This window comes from Antedon mediterranea, chromosome 4 (assembly GCF_964355755.1).
Source record: "Antedon mediterranea chromosome 4, ecAntMedi1.1, whole genome shotgun sequence".
NCBI lineage: Eukaryota > Metazoa > Echinodermata > Crinoidea > Comatulida > Antedonidae > Antedon > Antedon mediterranea.
In genome coordinates, this window is record NC_092673.1 from 28,421,344 (window position 1) to 28,442,334 (window position 20,991).

Below are 20,991 nucleotides of genomic sequence, written 5' to 3' on the forward strand. Positions count from 1 at the left end.
AATTAATACAGGTAGATTTATTCAACTCACTCTTAAATAATATATGTTTTAAATATAATATGCAAGCTTGTTCAGTTGGTTTTATATTTATAATTGTTTATTTCTCAAATCTTATAATATATTAATATTATATTAATCATATATAATTTTTTTTTTACTGACAGAATATTATCTTTGATTATTTATAGTGAAATTCTGAATTTGCAAATAAGAAGGATTTTATTACGATATGTGAACAAACATTTTTTTTAAATCAGATATTTTTATTGTTCAGTGATGTGTCCTGTATTGATGTAATTATGTTATATCATGTTTTAATAGGCCTACTAAAATTATGTATTTACAGCAACATAATAATTTATGTTAGACTTGTATTGTTTTTATAACAATGCAATTGGAAAGTATAATACTGATGACAGACTGTAAATTTGTAACAACACCTGACATACAATTTGAGATGTTTTGTAAATCTTTTAAGACATCTCGTAATGATATTTCTAAAATCTTATTTAATATCTTACATGATCTAGTTCCTAGTTCTGAACCAGCCTACAAAGCATTAAAGCAGACTAAATTGAATATTATAACATTTGTATTGAAATCATAATTAAACACAGAGATTGAAAGTAAGTCAATGATATTAGTAATGTAAAGAAAATGCTTTGTCTATTTCGTGCCTAGCTTACCTCCTGGATAAACTGGCAATAGCCTGTGCATCTAAGCTCTTTGGAGAGCATGGGCTATTGTTGGTTTATCCATGTAAGTGGTACTCATAGACTACTAACACCACTATTGGTTTGTGTAATTTATGTTGCCTGTTATAAAAAGCTGCAAGAACATCTCATGAGTTATTTAATATCATACTTTTACCTACTACCAATGAAAGTGAGAGAGTAGCAAGAGCCATGTGCCTAAATATGGTAGTAGTGATATACCTAAATATGGTAGTGATATACCTAAATATGGTAGTGATATACCTAAATATGGTAGTGATATGACATCATCATGTCCATGGGCACATCACATTCTTTGTCACGACTCACATACAGTTTGAGAGTGTAGACAGAGCTTTTAAGCTAGTGAAAAAAGAGAACCTATTTCATTTGTGCCTAGCTTACCTGGATAAACCAACAATAGCCCCTCTCTCTCTGAAAAGAGGAATACATTTACTGTATGCTGTCTGTGATGTTATAAGTGTTACTAGTAATAGTTAGTAAACGTGATGATTCAACGCAGTTAATAAAGTTTTGTGAAGTTGGTCAAATTATGCATGCAAGTAAAAACGATAATAACTTTTTTCGCACTAGGACACAACGTAAAGCGCAACACTAGTAATTTGACTAATCACAACACGATGGATCATGCAAACTGTCACTTGTGATTGGTCAACTCTATTGAGTTTTGCATGCCATTTCATGTGTGGAAACCAAGCAAGTTGGCAACTTGATTGATAAAGTTGAACAATTGGTTAAAAACATGGCTTTATTAATTGTATGATAATTATTATATGTTTAGAAGTTATAGCATTGCTACTGTACAGAACAGGACAAAGTTCACCATTTTTTACTTGTTAAAAAAACTTTACCAGATAAATAAATTAATTGCGTTTCATCCTGTCTGGTTCCTGTTTCCAGGAATCACGTAAAAAAGGATATCGTAAGTTCATTTGGATTATAATTATACTGAAATGGGAGCTTGGATATCATAGTATCCTTGTCCAATATCCGTGTTTTCTATCCATGGATTTGCTGATCCAACGTCAAGAACTGTATGGGAAGATCAGTAATTTATTTCACTACATCCTATGATAAATTATTTTATTTTTTCGAGTGAAAATTAAATTATTATCAGTGGTCTTTGTTATGGTTTTTTTAACTGGACAAGAGAATCAGTAAAATTACATTTTTTTACTGTTCCTCCACTCCATTTACATAATAGGAAGGCCTTCAATTAACTAAAAATGAGGTACAGACAATCTACCATGTGTATATTTACTCCAGGTGTGAAATATTGTGAAGGGATGAATTGAGTAAAATTATTGACATTTTATAAGATTTTATTGAAATTTTAACTGGCCAATCAGACTTGTTATTTGTTATGTTGTTATTTTAACTGGTCCGCCAAGCATTTAACTGGCCATTAGCCGGCGGTCCAATGTTATTGCGAACGTTGATTATTAAGTATTACTTAGGGCACCTTTAGAACCAATCTATGTGTTCCACTATACATACAATACGATTTGAGTATCGGGATTGTTTCAGTTATCATGTAATTTGAAATCTCATTATGCGCAGAAAACTTAAATTGAAATAAGTACTTATGTGTGCATTAACTTGTCCGACCCTCTCAGATAAACGTGCATTTTTAGAATAAACACATGCTGGAAATGTGATTGCCGTATTAATGTTAACATGCCATATAAAGCCTTAAAGATAATGTAGGTTGCTGATGTACATTATGTATTCGGTCTTGTAATTACATGTTGGCTATGTTATGTTATTATAGGTATGGTCCGGAGGCCTATTAAATCTATCTTGTTTCATCCATTCAATGCATGAAAACCTCTCCTGTGTGAATAAATTTTCCATGCCAAATGATTTTTCCCAGTGGAAATACTTTTTACATTATTTATCGATGAGGTTTGGATTAACAATTTATAGTACTGATCACAGATATTTTGAAAGTGTAGTCTAATGAGTATTGTAATTAATTTGAGATTTGATACAATATTTGTTCAAAGAATTTCAAATATTATTGTGAGTTCAATAAGTTTTTCTGGAAAGCCCATGGCCTTAGAATTGGTACAATTGGTCACTATGTAGCAAGTGTCTAACATCATTTTGTATTATAAATCTGAGAAGGATTTGAACCAAGTACCGTGGCATTGGTAAGCAAGCATGTTTAACTATCAAGCAGACAATGCAAATGTAAATCTGTGAATAGCTTTCTGTGATTCCTTTATTCTATAGATAAAATATTAAACAGTTTAACATAACGAATTCCCCAGCGTAGTGTCGTTGCAAAATAAACAGCTACGTACGGCTGTTTAGGATAATGGATAAATCACCAATACTCACAAATTTGAAACATAAAAATTACCCATTACACAGAGAAAGCTAATAAAATAAATGCGACTATATTTCTTGAGTCATGTGATCTGACATTTATTGACATTACCCTAATTTGAACTCCCTCTTTTTCGAATAATATAAAATTTCCTTTTAAAACATCCTATTGCTAAAGGCAATACATATGTTAATCTGTTATACAGTGTTCACTGTAAGTAACGCAAATAAGCAATAAACATTCTATTTTTCACATGGGATTGTCATGTGTTGTACCCATAGACTTATTAAGAACAACTGTCAACTCCAACACAATCGTACTAAAAAAAATGTTCATCCAATTTTACATGAGATATTATTTATGATTACGGCAACCATTTTGAGGGGCCCCTGCCCTATTTGCATAGTTGACTAATTTGGTAGTTTAAGGTTAATGTCAATTTTTCGCCATTCTAATGATCATTTTTCATGGCGCTAGGTCACATCATGTCCGTGCAGCTATTAATTCAGGTGGTATCTGGCTGTTCATGACAGTGTCTAAGTAAGAACACTGTGTAACTTACTGTAACCCCCTATTTGTCTCAAATATTATTTCTATGTTTAAAATGTACTCTACATAAAGGGCCGTTGATTTTCTTTGTTGTTTAAAAACTGCATATATCAATCTATATGAAAGTGATTATTTTCACTTTCATCTCTATAAGGGGACACTTTGTCTGTCCCTAAAGCTCTGTCTACATTATCAAACTTAGTTTGACAAAAGAGTGTGATGTGCCCAAATATGGTAGTGATATGATTAGATATGATACCTTGATATGACCTCATCATGTCCATATATGGCCACATCACATTTTTTTGTCACATAAAGTAGACAGAGCTTACAGTATAAGGTATCCCCTTTACAGTAAATTAGCTCTACTACTGTACTACACTAGGTTTTTCAGGTATTTATATGGCATACATACTGGACATTTAAATCAAGTAACCAAGTACAATCTAAATTGAGTACAGTATAACTAAGGTTAAGGTTGGGTTTTACTAATGTAAAAAGAACAGAATTATTAAAGAGAAAATGTATGTGTGTATGTAGTATACAAATGGTCACAATGGGAAATCTTATGTAAATTGTATGTACAGTATTCATAGTATCTTATGCATTAAAGAGGCTATCTGCTCTTAAGCTCTCTCTATGCTATCAAACTAGTTTGACAAAAAGGTGTGTGCCCAAATATGGTAGTGATATTCCCAAATATTGTATTGATATGACATCATCATGTCCATATATGGACACATCACATTTTTTTTTAAACATAAAGTTTGATAATGTGGACAAGGCCTTGACCTCCAAGAATTTGATACCACTCTACAAATGATGCCACTAAACTTTAAAGTTCCGCTTTTTAATTACTCATTATCATTGAGGCATGCTATTTTCGGCAAGGGTAATTCAAGAACCATTTAAAAGCTATTAGAATTGTATAGTGAATCAGTGAGTCAGTGCTTGAACATTCTCATTATATGCAGAGCTCTCTTGAAAAAAACATGAATTAATGGATGAATGGGTGTGCAGTGAATTGTAAATGAAGGTGGTGAGGGCTAGACAGAATAAAGAAAGAGTAGTACCAAAGTATAACCCATATTATGTTATTTTTATATAAGCTCTGTCTACATTATCAAACTTTGTGACAAAAAATGTGATGTGCCCATACAGTATATAGACATGATGATGTCATATCACTGCCATATTTGGACATATCACTGCCATATTTGGACATACAGTATCACTGCCATATCATACTTCAAACTAATTCGATAGTGTAGACAGAGCTTTAGAATTGGTAGTATTTTGTGGTTGGTATTTGGGGTCCATCATGTTGTTTCTTCAACCCTTTCAAATCCCTAACCACCTCTCCCATCCAAACCTCGAGCAAGCAAGATTAATTATTAACATTATTTAAATATTAACAGAGTTTTTATTAATATTATCTATTGACAGACCAAAAGTGAATGTAAACTATAAAATAAGATACATCAGGAAACATTAAACATTTAAATGTCAGACAGACTGACTACTGAAAAGATGGTGGAATCATCTGGTGTAGGCAATGTAATAAAGATTAACAACAAATGATGGGTGTTTGTAGGATGCTACCTCTTGTTTGTGGGCTATACCATTTGTGGAAAGAGGTGTTCAATTTGAGTTACAGTACTGTATATCTAGCTCTTTAAGGAGAAAAGGTTTGTCAGTTTGTCCAGGTAAGCGTCACTTGCACAAATTGTTAGTTTGTGTAAATTTAAGAAAAATACAGATACAGTTATGAAACTACCAAAATAAATATAAAAACAAACAAAACTAATTTAAATCAAACAAAAACTTCCAATATGACAATTTTTTTCTTGTTATTTTAGTTTTGTTTTTATTGCAGGAAGTGGAAGTATGATAATATTTTCAACATTTTAATTCCTGATTGTCAAGATTTCCTGATCTGCCAAAAAATAAATAATCCTTTTAGAAAAATTTAGTCTCAGAAAACCTCTCTATATTATAATATCAGTGGTATACCCAAGGAAGAACTGCGGCGAAATTGATAGTAATTTGTGTGTTAGGGTTCGGAACTATGGTTTGAAAATCAAAACAAAGGGCACAGTTATTTAAACTAAAATGTTGCATTGTGGGAGATGTGCTAAAAATAAATAGAGGATTACAACATTAAATTGCTAGCTTTTTTGAAACTCTTTATATTACATTCTCTTTATTTTATCATTTGCAGTAGACAGGTTATTTCTGGAAAAAAACACCTCACATTAAAATTGAAAAATTACTAAAAATGGAAACATATTATAGAAGTAGATAATGCATTATATTGGATGGTGATTGAATATTATAAGAAATGATGACTATTTTAGAATACTAGACATCATGCTAGTGAAAAATAAAATTGGTGCAAAAACATTAATTATAGGATAAGTGATAGTTTATGCTTAGGGTAAAATGCTGTACAGTAGAGAATATTATGCATTTTATTTTAAATTTTTATTTTATAGATGATAATTGCATAATAATATAATTATTTCTGTATGCGAGAATAAGTAAGAAAAAATTATTTATTACTATGTACAGTAAACGTAATTTAAAAAGTTGGTTTAACTTTATCTCTCGCAGATTTAACTATAGCCTACTGATAGATTTTCTGTATGCTACTGTATATATGTTTTAAAGTTCCTCTTGAAAATGTCAAATTTTTTCTGAGGTCACATATAAGGTCAATAACCTCTGATTTCATTAGCAGTTGTTGGTTATCATTACAGTTGATCCATGCTATCTTTGGTTGGATTACAGATCATTTTAGATATTTATCTCCTTATTCTAAGATAAATCATTGATAAAATTTAAAAGTAGTATTTTGCACATAGATTCTTGACTTTGCATTGTAAGCTTGTAGTTTGTCATGCTTGTGTCGTTAGTTTAAGATGTATTTGCTGGTATTTTATTCATCATGCGTGTCTAATGAATCATCTTATTAAAGATATTTTAAAACATGGCAATATAAAAGAATGGCTCTCGTCTGAGGTTGTACACCTTTTGCTATGCAAATATAAATGATTACTGTAGATTACTTTCTGACAGTCAGTGGCGGATCCAGTATTTTGAAATAGGGGGTTGGGGGAACGGTGGCAGAGCTTAAAAATGGAGGGCTGAGCTGCTCCACACCCCGTGGATCCGCTCCTGACAGTAGTTGATCTATATATTTAATGACTTATAATACATACTGTAGTCCACTACCTGTGTTAGTCTATAGTAACTTTGTAGGCAGCGGCTAATTCTCCAGCAAGGCATATGTTCCTTATAATTACTATATGGTATGATTTCTCATGTTATAAAGTAATGTGTAGACTAACATACAGTAGCATGTATTTAACAAAGCAATATAAGTTGTCTAATAATTTACCTCATAAAATACATTTAATGGATTACCAATTTTCTATCTAATGTGAAGTATGCATAACCCCCAACTATATAATAGTTTTGGAATGGAATAATATTTTATAATGTTTTATTTTTTTTTTAATGTATTGAATTTCATCATGTGATAACAAGAAAAAGTTATATGTCGCCCTCTATAAAGAATCTAATGGATTATGCTTATGACTGTGGTGTTCTGTATAGAACAAACATCATAAATATAAAAACAATGTTCAACTTAAAACTTTTAACGACCTTTAATTGAATTCTTTTTTTTATTTACAGATTATTTTGAAGGCCTTCTAGAAATTCTACATGGTTATTCAAATAATGATTTCTGTATCCCCTGGAAACGACAACGAACATTGCTCTGTAAAGGATGTCGTAAAATTTATTTCTTCAATAACAGAGAGGTAACAATTGTTGTGAAATAGTATACAAATAATGAATGTTTATAAGTGCGATGGTACAAATAATTTCAAGAAGTTAAAGAGGAAAGGTCTGCTGCTGACAAAAATAGGAATATACCACACAATTTGAGCATAAAAATATGGCACTTTTTTTTATCATGTGACCCAAAATTGTCCAATCAAATGACTGAAAAAAACCTGTACCCAAACATCTTCATTTATGCTATTGTATATTTCATAACAACCTAAATTTCAGAGTTGGGTTTTCAATTCATACTATTTGCATTACATTATCAAAATATTAAAGAATATATATTATTCAAAAGACATTTTTTTGCAGCATTATTTTTCCTGGTTTTATGACAATTTTAACAAAGAATCACTATAAAATGTTATGAAAGGAATAATTGACTGTATTTAAATATTATGTGCTTTGTTCACATACCATGTACGTTGCATATTTTAATAATTATTGTCATATGATGTGGGTTTTTAGGAATCGAGCCAATTTACAAGTAAAGAATGTCGTTGCCATCGTTTTACGTTATCTACTGTCACCAAAAGCTTAATCCCGAGACAATCGTGGCTAGCTGGCTTTATATCGCCACCTGGAGGATTCCAAGGTAAGAAAAAGTGCAAATTAAAATAGCGTAATGGGAATGTGTCGCCCTCTTGAACATAATCACATTTAGTGTGTGGTTTAAAGAATACACCACAATTTTACATTTCTATTTGTAATTTTTTTAAAGAACACCCAACTTTAAATATCCTAAAGTGTACTAGTTAGTATATGATTATGTATCTTGTTGAAATTGACTATGGGCCTTGTTAAGTCGTAAGTTCTGTCTACCATATCAACTTTATGTTAAAAAAAATATGATGTGCCCATATGGACATGATGATGTCATATCACTACCATATTTAAGCATATCACTACCTTATTTGGGCACATCACACTATTTTTGTCAAATACCAAGAATCGACATGTTCCAAACAAAGACACGTAAAAAGGATTTATTTCTGAGTCTACTTTGAATAATTTATACATTTTATATCCGGTTACTCACTCTGGAAAAACTAAACCAAGAAAAAAATATGTTCATTTTATCTAGCAGAAAAAATTGGTATAAAAAAACACAAAAATCCTTGCTACCATGTGTAAATTCAAGCTTTTTTAGAAAGCCTTTTAAAAAACTTTTTTTTCCAAAGAACAACTCTGATGAGTAAGATTGATAACAGAACCATATATGCTCATAATGCACAAATTCAGAGAATGCTAATATTGGTAATAACATTCATATGAGTACAAACATGATTTATTATTCAAAAACTCTTTCCCCCTCTTCCCATATTTAAAAAAAAAGAATCTGTGAGGAAATGTCATCCATCCAGTTTTCTTAGAGGGATGGATACATTTGAGTAAAACTTAAATATTTAAAGCCCCATTCCCTACGTTTTTTAGATCTAATTTAAGATCACAAACTATATTTAATGTAAAAATAATACTATATGGTCCTATTGCGATAACTTTTTTCGTCTTTAAACGGTTAAAAATGTGAAAAATAAGTCGATTTTAATAATTATAGCGGCCCGCTATAAATCCCAAAATGCATTGCGCGCGGATTGATATTTTTGTTTTTCACCTGTAATTCGCCCACTTTTCGATCGATCGTGAGGCCAAAACAAATGGAAGACTCCTAACTTTTCAGCGAAAATACCGGGTTTTCCCCAATTTGTATCAACGGAGTCTGGCAAAAATAGAAAGACAATTAATGCAGCAACTATACAACGTCAGGCTAGGTATATAGCTCGCGTACGATGTTCGTACATTACCGATGTTTACCAGCTAGGCCTACAAAACTAAGCCTAGCTAGGCTAGGCCTAAGACCGTCCACGAGAGGTCGATCGCCGCGAGCTACTTAGGTAGTGCATTGTTTCTCACTTTTTATCATAATTTACCATAAAACGTACATTTAAGACAAGAAATGACATGGTTTAATGTTTTTAAAGTGATATATATGTATACTTTTCCAAAAAACGTCCAAAATTGCAGGGAAGGGGTCTTTAATGTACTAAATACTTGCCTTCAACTGACAGGAGTTAGAAGAATCTTGACACATGAAATCTTATCATTAACAAGTGCTACTACCAAGTAGGGTAGGATGTGGCCTTAAGGACCTTTATAGATACTAGTTGGGTTGTGTTTCATTAATACATGAAATATAATATATCATTAGATAGAAATAGTTGTATGATTACATTATGGGGCATTAGGTTATCTCTATTGTTTTTTAACTATCATTTGGATGCACTACAGTACCTATTGATATTGCGTTGGGGTTTAGGATCCTGAGAGTATGTCTTGGTATCCCTCCCCACCACAACAGGACCCCTCACTCACCACTGTTTTCCCCTTCCTCACTTTTTGATATACTATTTTTAAGTTAGAACACAATTTTTCCTGAAAATACCCTTTTTAGACTAGAGAATGATTTTCCCCTTTTGTGGATAATGTACCCCATGTAAAAATCCTGACTACGGGGTTGTAATTCTAGAATTTGTCGTGTAAGATGTGTCTACACTATGAAACTTTATGTGATGACAAAAAAATGTGATGTGATACAGTATATGGACATGATGATGTGATATCACTGCCATATTTAAGCATATCACTACCATATTTGGGCACATCATACTTTTTTTGGTCAAATAGTTTGATAGTGTAGACATAGCTTTATATGTGTATACACTACAGACATTTTTCACAGACTCTCTAATATTTTGTTTTGTAGAATCATTGTTATTTGGAATGAAAACAATTTAAAAAGCGTTAATTTTCTTCGTAAATAATACATTTCTAATTACAGGAAACCACTGTATGATATCTATAAATTAGTAGACTTAGTAGAAGCTTAGGTGTAGTAATTCTCATAGACAATAATAATAATCGCTGACATTTAATAGATTTAAAACAATATAATCCTTGGATTAAAAACGTCCGAGAGGAACCTGTTCAAATGTAACGGATATTTTTCTTTCGTGCCAAATTTCCCAGGGCAAGTCCCATAAAAGGATGAATTTAAAAGATAGATGAATTTAATACAATTACTTCGGAAAAGACGTCCTAATAGACATATTGCTTTCCCCTGATTTCGTCTGATCTTTAAGAAAAATACACAAATTTAAAATTATAAAATGACCTTTGTTTATCATTTAACGAATGTCAAAATATAAATAGTAATAAAATTCAATTTTAAGCTATATGGAATTTGACTGTAATTCAAGAATATTATTTTTCTTGCACAGTTTCGTTTTTTATATAATTTAATATTAAATATGAAACAAAATATTTAAAGTATATAACTTTGCATTGATAAGAATGACAGGTAAAGTTGAGATAAGCTTGTTTCACACTGTGCTTTAAACAAATCACAGATGTACAAACTTCAGGCCTTTGTAGGTTTTGTGACAAAAATGAAATGGTAATTTCAAGAAAATGTTGTCATCCCATGAATTTAGTACAGTAAACCCCTCCCCACTTCTTTGGGACACCAAAGAAGGAAGGGGGGAATTTTGCAGAGAAATAAATGCTTGAAAATATGTTTTTAGCACATATAGCCCAAAACAGGCCGGTGCGGCAGCCACTTTAAGACTCTAGGCACTTGTGCTACCTGATTTACTGTAAAATACTACGGACTTCAACTACGATAGTACAGCTAAAATTAACAACAAATCTCCCCCCCCCCCCCCTCCACACCAGGCACAATAGCCAGCCATTCTATAGGTGTCTCCCTAATATAAAAGGGTCCTAATTTTACCATTTTTCTGAACTTTTTGTATGTTTTTATTGTTTGCTTTTAATTTTATGCCAAATGAATAAAATAATTTTAAAATGTTATTGACGATGGGTTGTGAATAATTTCACATTTCTCGTTCTAATCTTTTAAATTATTAGATAAAACATTGATATCTGTGCTTTAATCTTTGCTTATCAATAATAAGTGTGACAAATGAATGCAATGATTCCATACCTTCCATGGCTCATTACACTATAACATTTTAACGGGCTGGTCTGTCAATATTATCATTGGATTCATAGCCAGTGGGGCTAAAGTATTTGGAGTGCGAACAGAGCAGTGCTAGGTCAGTCGGATTATCATTCAATAAGGTATATAAAAAGGAAATATTTTTAACACCATATTTCTACTCTGTATTAATTTCATTTGATTAACAATATGGTAAGTTATTATTGGGTTCATTTCTTTTAAGTAATTTTCTATTTTTAATTTATTTAGCTTCATTAAAACAAATTATATATTTTATCATCCTGTACAACCTTGCTTCTTTTTTTGTTTGTTATCTCTACAATGATTTCTTAGATTAAGCTTCTTTTTTTTTGTGGATATGTTAATTATCTTTAAAGTAATTTTCTATTTTTAATTTATTTAGCTTCAATAAAACAAATTTATATTTTGTCTGTCATCCTGTACAACCTCAACTCTTTTTTTGTTTGTTATCTGTACAATGATTTATTAGATTACACTTCTTTTTTGTTGTTGCGGTGGATATATATGTTATTTTAATCATGGTATTCTGAAATAAAATTATGAATGAATGAAATTGTAGCCTAAATAGGCAGTTAAGTATAGTCCATCCGTATCTTAGTCTATCCATTTTTCAGCTGTTTTGGAGCTTTCCATTACTACAGCAACCGTACATCCACCGTGAACCCCTGGGGTATATTACATCCTATACCACAATCTACAATCTCCCTTTCCCCTTCCCACTCTCCAAACAAGCCAGAGACAACTGCTATACTAGACTCATTCTATCATGTTTACAATACTGTTGTACCTGCCTAGCTTACTTGGATAAATCAACATTAGCCTATTCTCTCCGAGAAGAGAGCTACAACTTGAAAATATACAATTTTATAAAACACCCCTATCAGATAATGGTACATTCCTTCTATTGAATAATACTGCTTTGATTTTAGTATCTCACTGCAAAACTGTTAAACGTTCAGTATTATTATCAACATATCACATTATATTCACAAAGGCAATGTAGTATTAATAATAAAGTATTACATCGTATGTGTTTTCATCATTTTATAGCAATAACACGATATTGGCGCTTCCTAAAGGAAAATGTAATTAGATTTTGATAGCTGATGAGCATGACATAGTTCTCATAATCATAAAGTTAGCACTTTTGTGGTTGAGTGTGAAGTGATGTTAAAAGTTCTCCAAAACTTCCTCACTAGTTTATGAGATATCAAGCAGAACTTATTCACTTTATTTGAGTATAAGTACGAGTGTTTATTAGTTATTACTATGTTTGCTTTGGATTTATAACCTACTTAATATGAATAAGGAAATGCTGGTTTAGTTTTTTTTTTACTATTCGACAAATTATGGACTGCTATTTTAAAATCAAAATTATTTTAGTAAACACAAATATCAACACCATCTTTACGTGACTTTACTTATAAAAAATAAAAATATCAGTGATTTTTTTTGTAATGCAGAAACAGAGACTTTTCTATGTGCTTCATTTTGGTCTGTGATATTTCTTGAGGTCTAGAGCTAGTTTATAGAGAATTCTGTTGTACCAATTGGTCCTCCCAAAAATATGCGAGACTTTCCAAATAATGTCATTTTATGAATTTTGGGTTAGTTTAGCGCCCTCAAGTTGACACATTTAAACAAAATGTCTGCATATTTTCAACTGATGTTCACCAACCTAATGTATTTTTCTGCTTGATCTTCTTCGTTAACACAGCCCTGAAATATTACAAATATTTAATGGTGTTTTTTTTGGCAAGAATTACATTTAAATGTTTTTGTTTCATTACCATTGCTCTCTGGTTCAAGGTTTAAATAAATGCCTAATCATCCAACTTATACTTATCAGTCAAATTACATTAAAAGTTTTCAAGTTATCACTTCAGCAATGAATGTTCTTAAAAAACCTTGGGGACAAAAAGGGAGAAAAGCTTCCATAAAAGCTCAAGTTATTAAAATGAAATTACTCATCAATCAATGCAAATTAGTTAATTAATTAAAAATATAAATTTGTAATATACCACGTTTAGAAAGTTATAAGTAGATCTGGGAGTGTTTGTATTTGATTTCTTTGAAGTGTCTATATCCAAGTGTCTATATCCAAGTGTCTATATCCAAGTGTCTACATATCCAACATATTGACACTTTGTCAAGATTTATGGATTTAGTTTTAGTATGCATCTGTCACATACCTTTTACTAAATAGTTTTTTTGGTTCATTAAAGACAGTACAGTAATAGATTTACATTATGTTTCTGTCTGTATTTACTTGCTTAACTGTTTACTGGAAATAAGCATTTCTATATTTGAAATGAGCGAGAACACGCCTATTTAAAGGGGACACATAATTAAAAGGGACATACCTATTTAAAGAGGACACACTTATTTAAAGGGGACACACATATTTAAATAGGACAAACATATATTTAAAGAGGACACACCTAAATGGAACACACCTATTTAAAGAGGACACTTTCAACTTTCAATATAAAAATGAAAGAAGAGGGGCAATTATATTTAACACTGTTCAACCCTCTTAATAAAGGTTCATTATATTGTGACATTTTTAATGATTCACGTAATCCCATGTAAAGTTCATTAATGGTAATTTTAATTGCATATTAGGTTACCAACCCACTATGTTTTGAACGTATACGATTGCTTTTCACATCTTCAACTATCCTGTGTTATATGACGTACCTATGTAAATGGAAACTATGCCTATTATATTTGGTTGTATGAAACAAATTAAACAAGTCTTGTTGTTCTGACTGTCATATTTGCATTTGTATTCTTGCAACAAGATCCAATGCAATGTTTTATGATCAATGTGTGCAAGCTCACCACCCCCCTTTTTTACCCAATTCAATAATAATAATAATAATAAACAGTATTTATATAGCGCCTAATGGATCACTGACCTCTCTAGGTGCTTTACATAGGACCTTAACTAATGGTAATAAACTATCCCCCGCCGGACACCATTCCGGTATTTCTTAGTCGAGGTTTTGGGGATGGAGACAATCAATAATGTGAAAAAAAAAATGTAACAAAGCTTAACTATGCTTAACTAAGGTAAAACTATCCCCCGCCGGACACCATCCCGGTATTTCTGAGTCAAGGTTTCGGGGCCAGAATTAAGAATAGAGAGTAAAATGAAGCATGCACAACTTAAGCTAGGGTTAAACTATCCCCCGCCGGACACCATCCCGGTATTTCTGAGTCAAGGTTTTGGGGCCAGAATTAAGAATAGAGAGTAAAATGAAGCATGCACAACTTAAGCTAGGGTTAAACTATCCCCCGCCGGACACCATCCCGGTATTTCTGAGTCAAGGTTTCGGGGAATAACCACTCCTCACTCAAATAATGTTTAATCACTTACTTCCTGTTATTTTAACATTATTTCATCGGTTTCAAGTATCAACCACCGGTATATGTGTGTCGTACTTATTATGTAGGCGTTTGGTGTTGATAACTCACATGCACCGTTATAAACGATGGTATCTGTCGTTAGTATTAGGATGTCAATAGAAAATAGTTTCTATTGCGAGGAATTGACGAGCAAAGTGTTGGTTTAGACCGCACATTTTAGATTACTTTGTGTACTTTACTAATTAACACATGCATTTGCATTTTAATTTATTGTTTACTCAGAAGGACAGTTTGTAATAGCATTTAAACACCTACAGTATATTGGCTATATATCTGCTGGCCTGCAGATCAGATTCAAATTGGACTGTATAAAGTTGAAATAAATAAATACAGTACTGTATGATTATCTTACCTATGATATGATTTGTTAGTTAATGCCAAAGACATTGGATCTGTTTTTGCAATATTTTGAAAAAATATAGATTTTGAAAAATAAAAATTTAAGTTGTAATTCTATCTTTGATATTTTTGGTCCTAAAAGTGGTAATTTGTTTTCCATATCCAGATTTGTAGGTTCAAATCATAGGGCATACCATATGCTAAGGAACACTTTAAAGGTGTACAATCATAACTAAGGCCTTTTCTATACTATCAAACTTTATTTGACAAAACAATGTGATGTGCCCATATATGGACATGATAATGATGTCATATCACTACCATATTTGGGCATATCACTACCATATTTGGGCACATCACACTCATTTTGTCAAACTAGTTTGATAGTGTAGAGAGTGCTTTAACATTTTAACATTTTGTGCATAAATATGATTGTTAAATTATTAAAGTCTATATTTGCTGATATTAATGTAGGCCAAGAATAAAATTACTGTAGTTAAACACCAGAATCCTGGGTTCAAATCATAACACATGTCATGCAAAGGCACTCAACAAGACTTTAATAGGAAGCATGAATTTGAGTATTAAACTATTAAAACCCATAATAATTTGCTCGGATACATTAGGCCTATAACATTATCAAAAGTTAAACACCAAGGTTATGTTATATTATATTTAAATAGTGCTATTATTATGCCTGTTTTATAGTACTACCAGTATTATTAAACCAATGCAAATATACATACAGCTTTGTATTCTGTTTTTTTTTTCCCCTTCTCTGACATAATCTTCTTACCATATGGCATAGTAGTAGTAGTATTGGTACCAATGCGGTATATTTTTTCTCGCATAATTGGTTTTGGTTCTGCAAATATAAATCCAGTCTTCTACAGTAGTAATGAGGATTATGATGACTGTTACAACATGTCATTTTAGCAGAATTTAATTTATCTGATGGTGTGATTACTGTGTGATGTATATATCCAGGTAGGAAATACTGTAGTTTAATGTTGCTTGGAAAATCTTTCCAAATTATTAGTCCAGCTACTGAAAATGTGCAGTCTGCGGACTACATGACTTATGCAATCAATTATTTTATTAGGAATGTTAAATTCAGTAATTTTGTGTAAACCAAATTTTCAGTTTTCTAATTTTATGTTATTAAATTGTTTTTGACTATAAATGAATATTATTACAAGGCAAATTATGTTTAAACTAGTTTATAAATAGTTAAACTTTAAATTACTATTTTACCACAACAATCATCTTTTGTTCTGTTTAACATAATAAACTTTGCAAATAATGCAATATACAAAGTGAAACACATACCAATTGACTCGGTAGAAAACAAAAGATAAACTTTGTATGAACAAAAAAAAAGACAGAAAAAAGATTACAAAACCAGCCGAGCGGCACAGGTCAAACGTTTTTTAAAATACATTTTTCCATCCTGGTTGTTTGATGTCTGTAAAACGTCGGTGTTTGTCGTGGTTTTTCCTTCTTTGAATGCGGAATAAGCTGCAGGGATTACATGCTGATGAGCACAATGGGGCGATGATTTGTGTTTAGGATTCTGTTTCATTCAGCAAGGTATTTAAAACAGATTTGTTGAAATGGTATTAAAGGTGAACCGACCAAATAGCTTTCATGTGTATTTGTCTATCTTTTACTTAGTATAATTGGTACTCTGTTTATTAATGATACTTGTGGATTTACGCATATCTCGCATAAACATCTATTCGGAAATTGGCTTTAACAGAAACCTTGATCTTGTGTTTTGAATTGTATATGATGATGTGATTTGTATTTCATTATGCTTTCAACCAAACCTTGCCTGTTGTGATCTGTTATTATATGTAGGCTGTCGAGATTGTGTTTATTTCTTGGATAATATTTGAATAAATTGCTAATTTGGATTTTATACCAGTTCACGTAAGTCCGCAATTATTTAAAAACAAAAAGATTTTCATTCAGTGTCGTGTCTCTTCTGTAATAGGATATCATGGCTGTGATTATCTTATCCATTATCTTTGTCATTAATGTTCCTACCCTTTTATTTAATGTTGACATAAACAATAATGTATAATTAGTACTTTAGTGTTTGAAATGTTCATTCAATGGCCATGCCATCTTTAGGAATCCAATTGTACCTAATTACTGTATTAAGAATATTAAAGAATTTAAAGAAATATTTGTAATACTTAAATATATTAAACATTTCATTTTCTATTATATAGTGTTACTGCTTCATTATTGTCACTTGTTCTTATTATTTTTTGTAAACATGTTAAAGGGCAAACTGAGACAAGTTTACTTCCAGGTTGGTCCTCAGTTTATGCTCTGTAATATATGTATATGGCATTTGATGAAATAAATGTTGGTTGAATTGAATTGCTTTATTTATCTCATAATTTTGAAGGCAACTACTGTATACTGTTCTTGTGCCAATTTTCTTCTGAAGACACATGGCCGTCATTGATGAATAGTATCGGTTGACTTCGCTGCTGGTGTTTACTCGAGGTCCAAGTTTATAACATGCCATACACCGTTATTTTACTTCAATTACTGTTTATGAACACACTGTTAGGTGTGTGCAGATTCCAGAGGCATGCTTTTAACAGCTAAAATGAAGTTTTGTTGTTGTAGCTATGATAGACCATTAGTATTATATTATTAGCATTCAGCATATAAAAAAAAACCTGCGGGATCTTCCCCTTTACAATATTTTTTTTCTAATAAAAAGTATATGGTAAATTGACAGTCACATCATGTAAACACTCAAATGGATTTTAATGTGAGCATGCATGATGACATATTCCAAATTGGTTTCTATAATTCGACTTTTGTTATAAAAATAATGTGTTATGAGAACATCTACCTGATTAAAATAGATTTTTCTTCCTTTATGTTAACGTTTTATTGTAAAGTAAACAAAGTGGTTTTTAAAGCATTGTATAGGTAATGTAAACATGCAAATTGTGGCTTGTTCACTTGGGTGCATCTATTATAATTTGTTAATTTTAAAAGATATATTAAGAATTGTATTCAAAATCACAGACTTTACAACGACTGAAGTAGTTGGTCGTAAAACAACCCTTTTCTGTTCATTGTATGGAAATTAAACATCAACAAATTGCATATATTGCTGAAATTTGCATATCATACCATTGCCAATAATAAGGCATACCCACTTACATATTCATTGAGTATATGGGTTAGAATAGAACACCTATTGCGGGGACACCTTCAGGACCCAACATACAGTATCCTCCTAAGTAGAGTTGTCCTTAGAGTATTGGGTTCCTTTGAATTGGGACCTAATGCATACCCACATATTCAGTGATTATATACAGTAGGATAGAACCCCTATTGCAGGGACACCTTCAGGACCCAACATACAGTATCCTCCTAAGTAGAGTTGTCCTCAGAGTATTGGGTTCCTTTGAATTGGGACCTAATGCATACCCACATATTCAGTGATTATATACAGTAGGATAGAACCCCTATTGCGGGAACACCTTCAGGACCCAACATCACATTCACAGTATCCTCCTAAGTAGAGTTGTCCTCAGAGTATTGGGTTCCTTTGAATTGGGACCTAATGCATACCCACATATTCAGTGATTATAGATAGAACCCCTATTGCGGGAACACCTTCAGGACCCAACATCACATTCACAGTATCCTCCTGAGTAGAGTTGTCCTCAGAGTATTGGGTTCCTTTGAATTGGGACCTAATGCATACCCACATATTCAGTGATTATATACAGTAGGATAGAACACCTATTGCGGGGACACCTTCAGGACCCAACATACAGTATCTTCCTAAGTAGAGTTGTCCTTAGAGTATTGGGTTCCTTTGAATTGGGACCTAATGCATATCCACATATTCAGTGATTATAGATAGAACACCTATTGCGGGGACACCTTCAGGACCCAACATACAGTATCCTCCTAAGTAGAGTTGTCCTTAGAGTATTGGGTTCCTTTGAATTGGGACCTAATGCATATCCACATATTCAGTGATTATAGATAGAACACCTATTGCGGTGACACCTTCAGGACCCAACATACAGTATCCTCCTAAGTAGAGTTGTCCTCAGAGTATTGGGTTCCTTTGAATTGGGACCTAATGCATACCCACATATTCAGTGATTATATACAGTAGGATAGAACACCTATTGCGGGGACACCTTCAGGACCCAACATACAGTATCCTCCTAAGTAGAGTTGTCCTTAGAGTATTGGGTTCCTTTGAATTGGGACCTAATGCATATCCACATATTCAGTGATTATAGATAGAACACCTATTGCGGGGACACCTTCAGGACCCAACATACAGTATCCTCCTGAGTAGAGTTGTCCTCAGAGTATTGGGTTCCTTTGAATTGGGGCCTGTAGTCTTAGTTTAATTGTCCTTTTAATAGTGGTGTCCCTATGTCATAGTCAATAGAAAGTTTGACTTGACTATGCTTAGTGTATTTAAAGGGGTATCTTAATAGGTATCCCAATGAAGCGGATTTTCGTTACCGCGATTTTAACACGTTCGTGAAATTTCAAAAAGTGACGTGTCTTTGAAGTTAAAAATATACTATTTCTTATATACACATGTGAATAAAAATTATATGTCTGGAAAGATCTTGTTTAAGGGATTATTTTCATATATTTTTAATCTATGTTTATTAAATATTTTAATAGAAAACGCGAGTTAAAAATGAGGTACAAAAGCCGGCGAGCCGAAATCCGCGCGCTAAAAATAACTTTGGAAAACACCTACCCATTTTCAAAACACGATCGCACGAGGTCCATAATAGGTGGTGGAGTAATTTTTGTTGCATGTTATCAGGCTTTAAATACTCTTTATTTTGATATGTAAATCGGTTATTATTATTATGTACATCCGCCTCAAATGTCAATTTTAACGATAAAAATTGAATTTTTTAGTCTTTCTCATTATCAAAATTTGGCTAATTTAGTATTGAATTGAAGCTAATTTATATTTCTGTTTGATAAACCACATCGTTTTATTTGACTTTGCGTGGACCTCGTGCGAAGAGACCAACAAGACCAACCACTGAAAAAAATAATCCCTACCAAAAATATCAGTGTTTACCATTTTCCTTACGGGGGGGATTCAGTTCTCCGCTTATTACTAAATTACCGTCGCCCAGACACTGTGCATGGTATGCATGTATTAGCGCGTTAATTAATGATTGGATAACCCCTGCAGTGGACTGTTCCATTTTCTGAACTAGTCTTCGCCGCACACGAGGCATGTCGAAAAATGTCGCCTCTCATGGAATATTGGCTTCGAAACGTCAATTTTACCGATTTATTAAATTATTTAATAAGTGGAATATTTATAAATCTACTATATAAAGCAAGTACGTTAGGAAGAAATGTACCGAAGAAATTTAAGAAGCTTTGATTTTGCTATGCAGCGGCCGTAAGCCATTCTATGTAGGCGGCCGAAACGCGCTTTGTCCTGTGTTGCCGTTGTATGTCTACGCTGTTTCTAGGCCTAAATTTTATTCCGTATATTTCAATTCAAAGTGCAACTTTCGGTTAGAATAATCGAAAGGGAAATAAAATTAAACATGTTACAATTATACCATTGAGGTAATTACTTTGTTAAATAAAAAATTTCTTCCCGATATTTCTTAGTCTTAGGCAGAATTTAGCGTCAGGCTTTTATTTAGGCCTAGACCTTAGGG

At 32.2% G+C, this 20,991-nt stretch overlaps 1 protein-coding gene across 1 annotated transcript in view; it reads left to right on the plus strand.

Moving 5' to 3' along the window:
• The window catches only part of LOC140047158 (uncharacterized), a 149,405-nt gene that overhangs the window by 5,384 nt on the left and 123,030 nt on the right, over window positions 1–20,991 (plus strand). Inside the window, exons 2-3 of the mRNA XM_072092004.1 lie at window positions 7,315–7,442; window positions 7,936–8,062. Of these exons, the coding sequence (XP_071948105.1) occupies window positions 7,315–7,442; window positions 7,936–8,062 (255 nt within the window). The remainder of the gene's footprint in view (window positions 1–7,314; window positions 7,443–7,935; window positions 8,063–20,991) is intronic.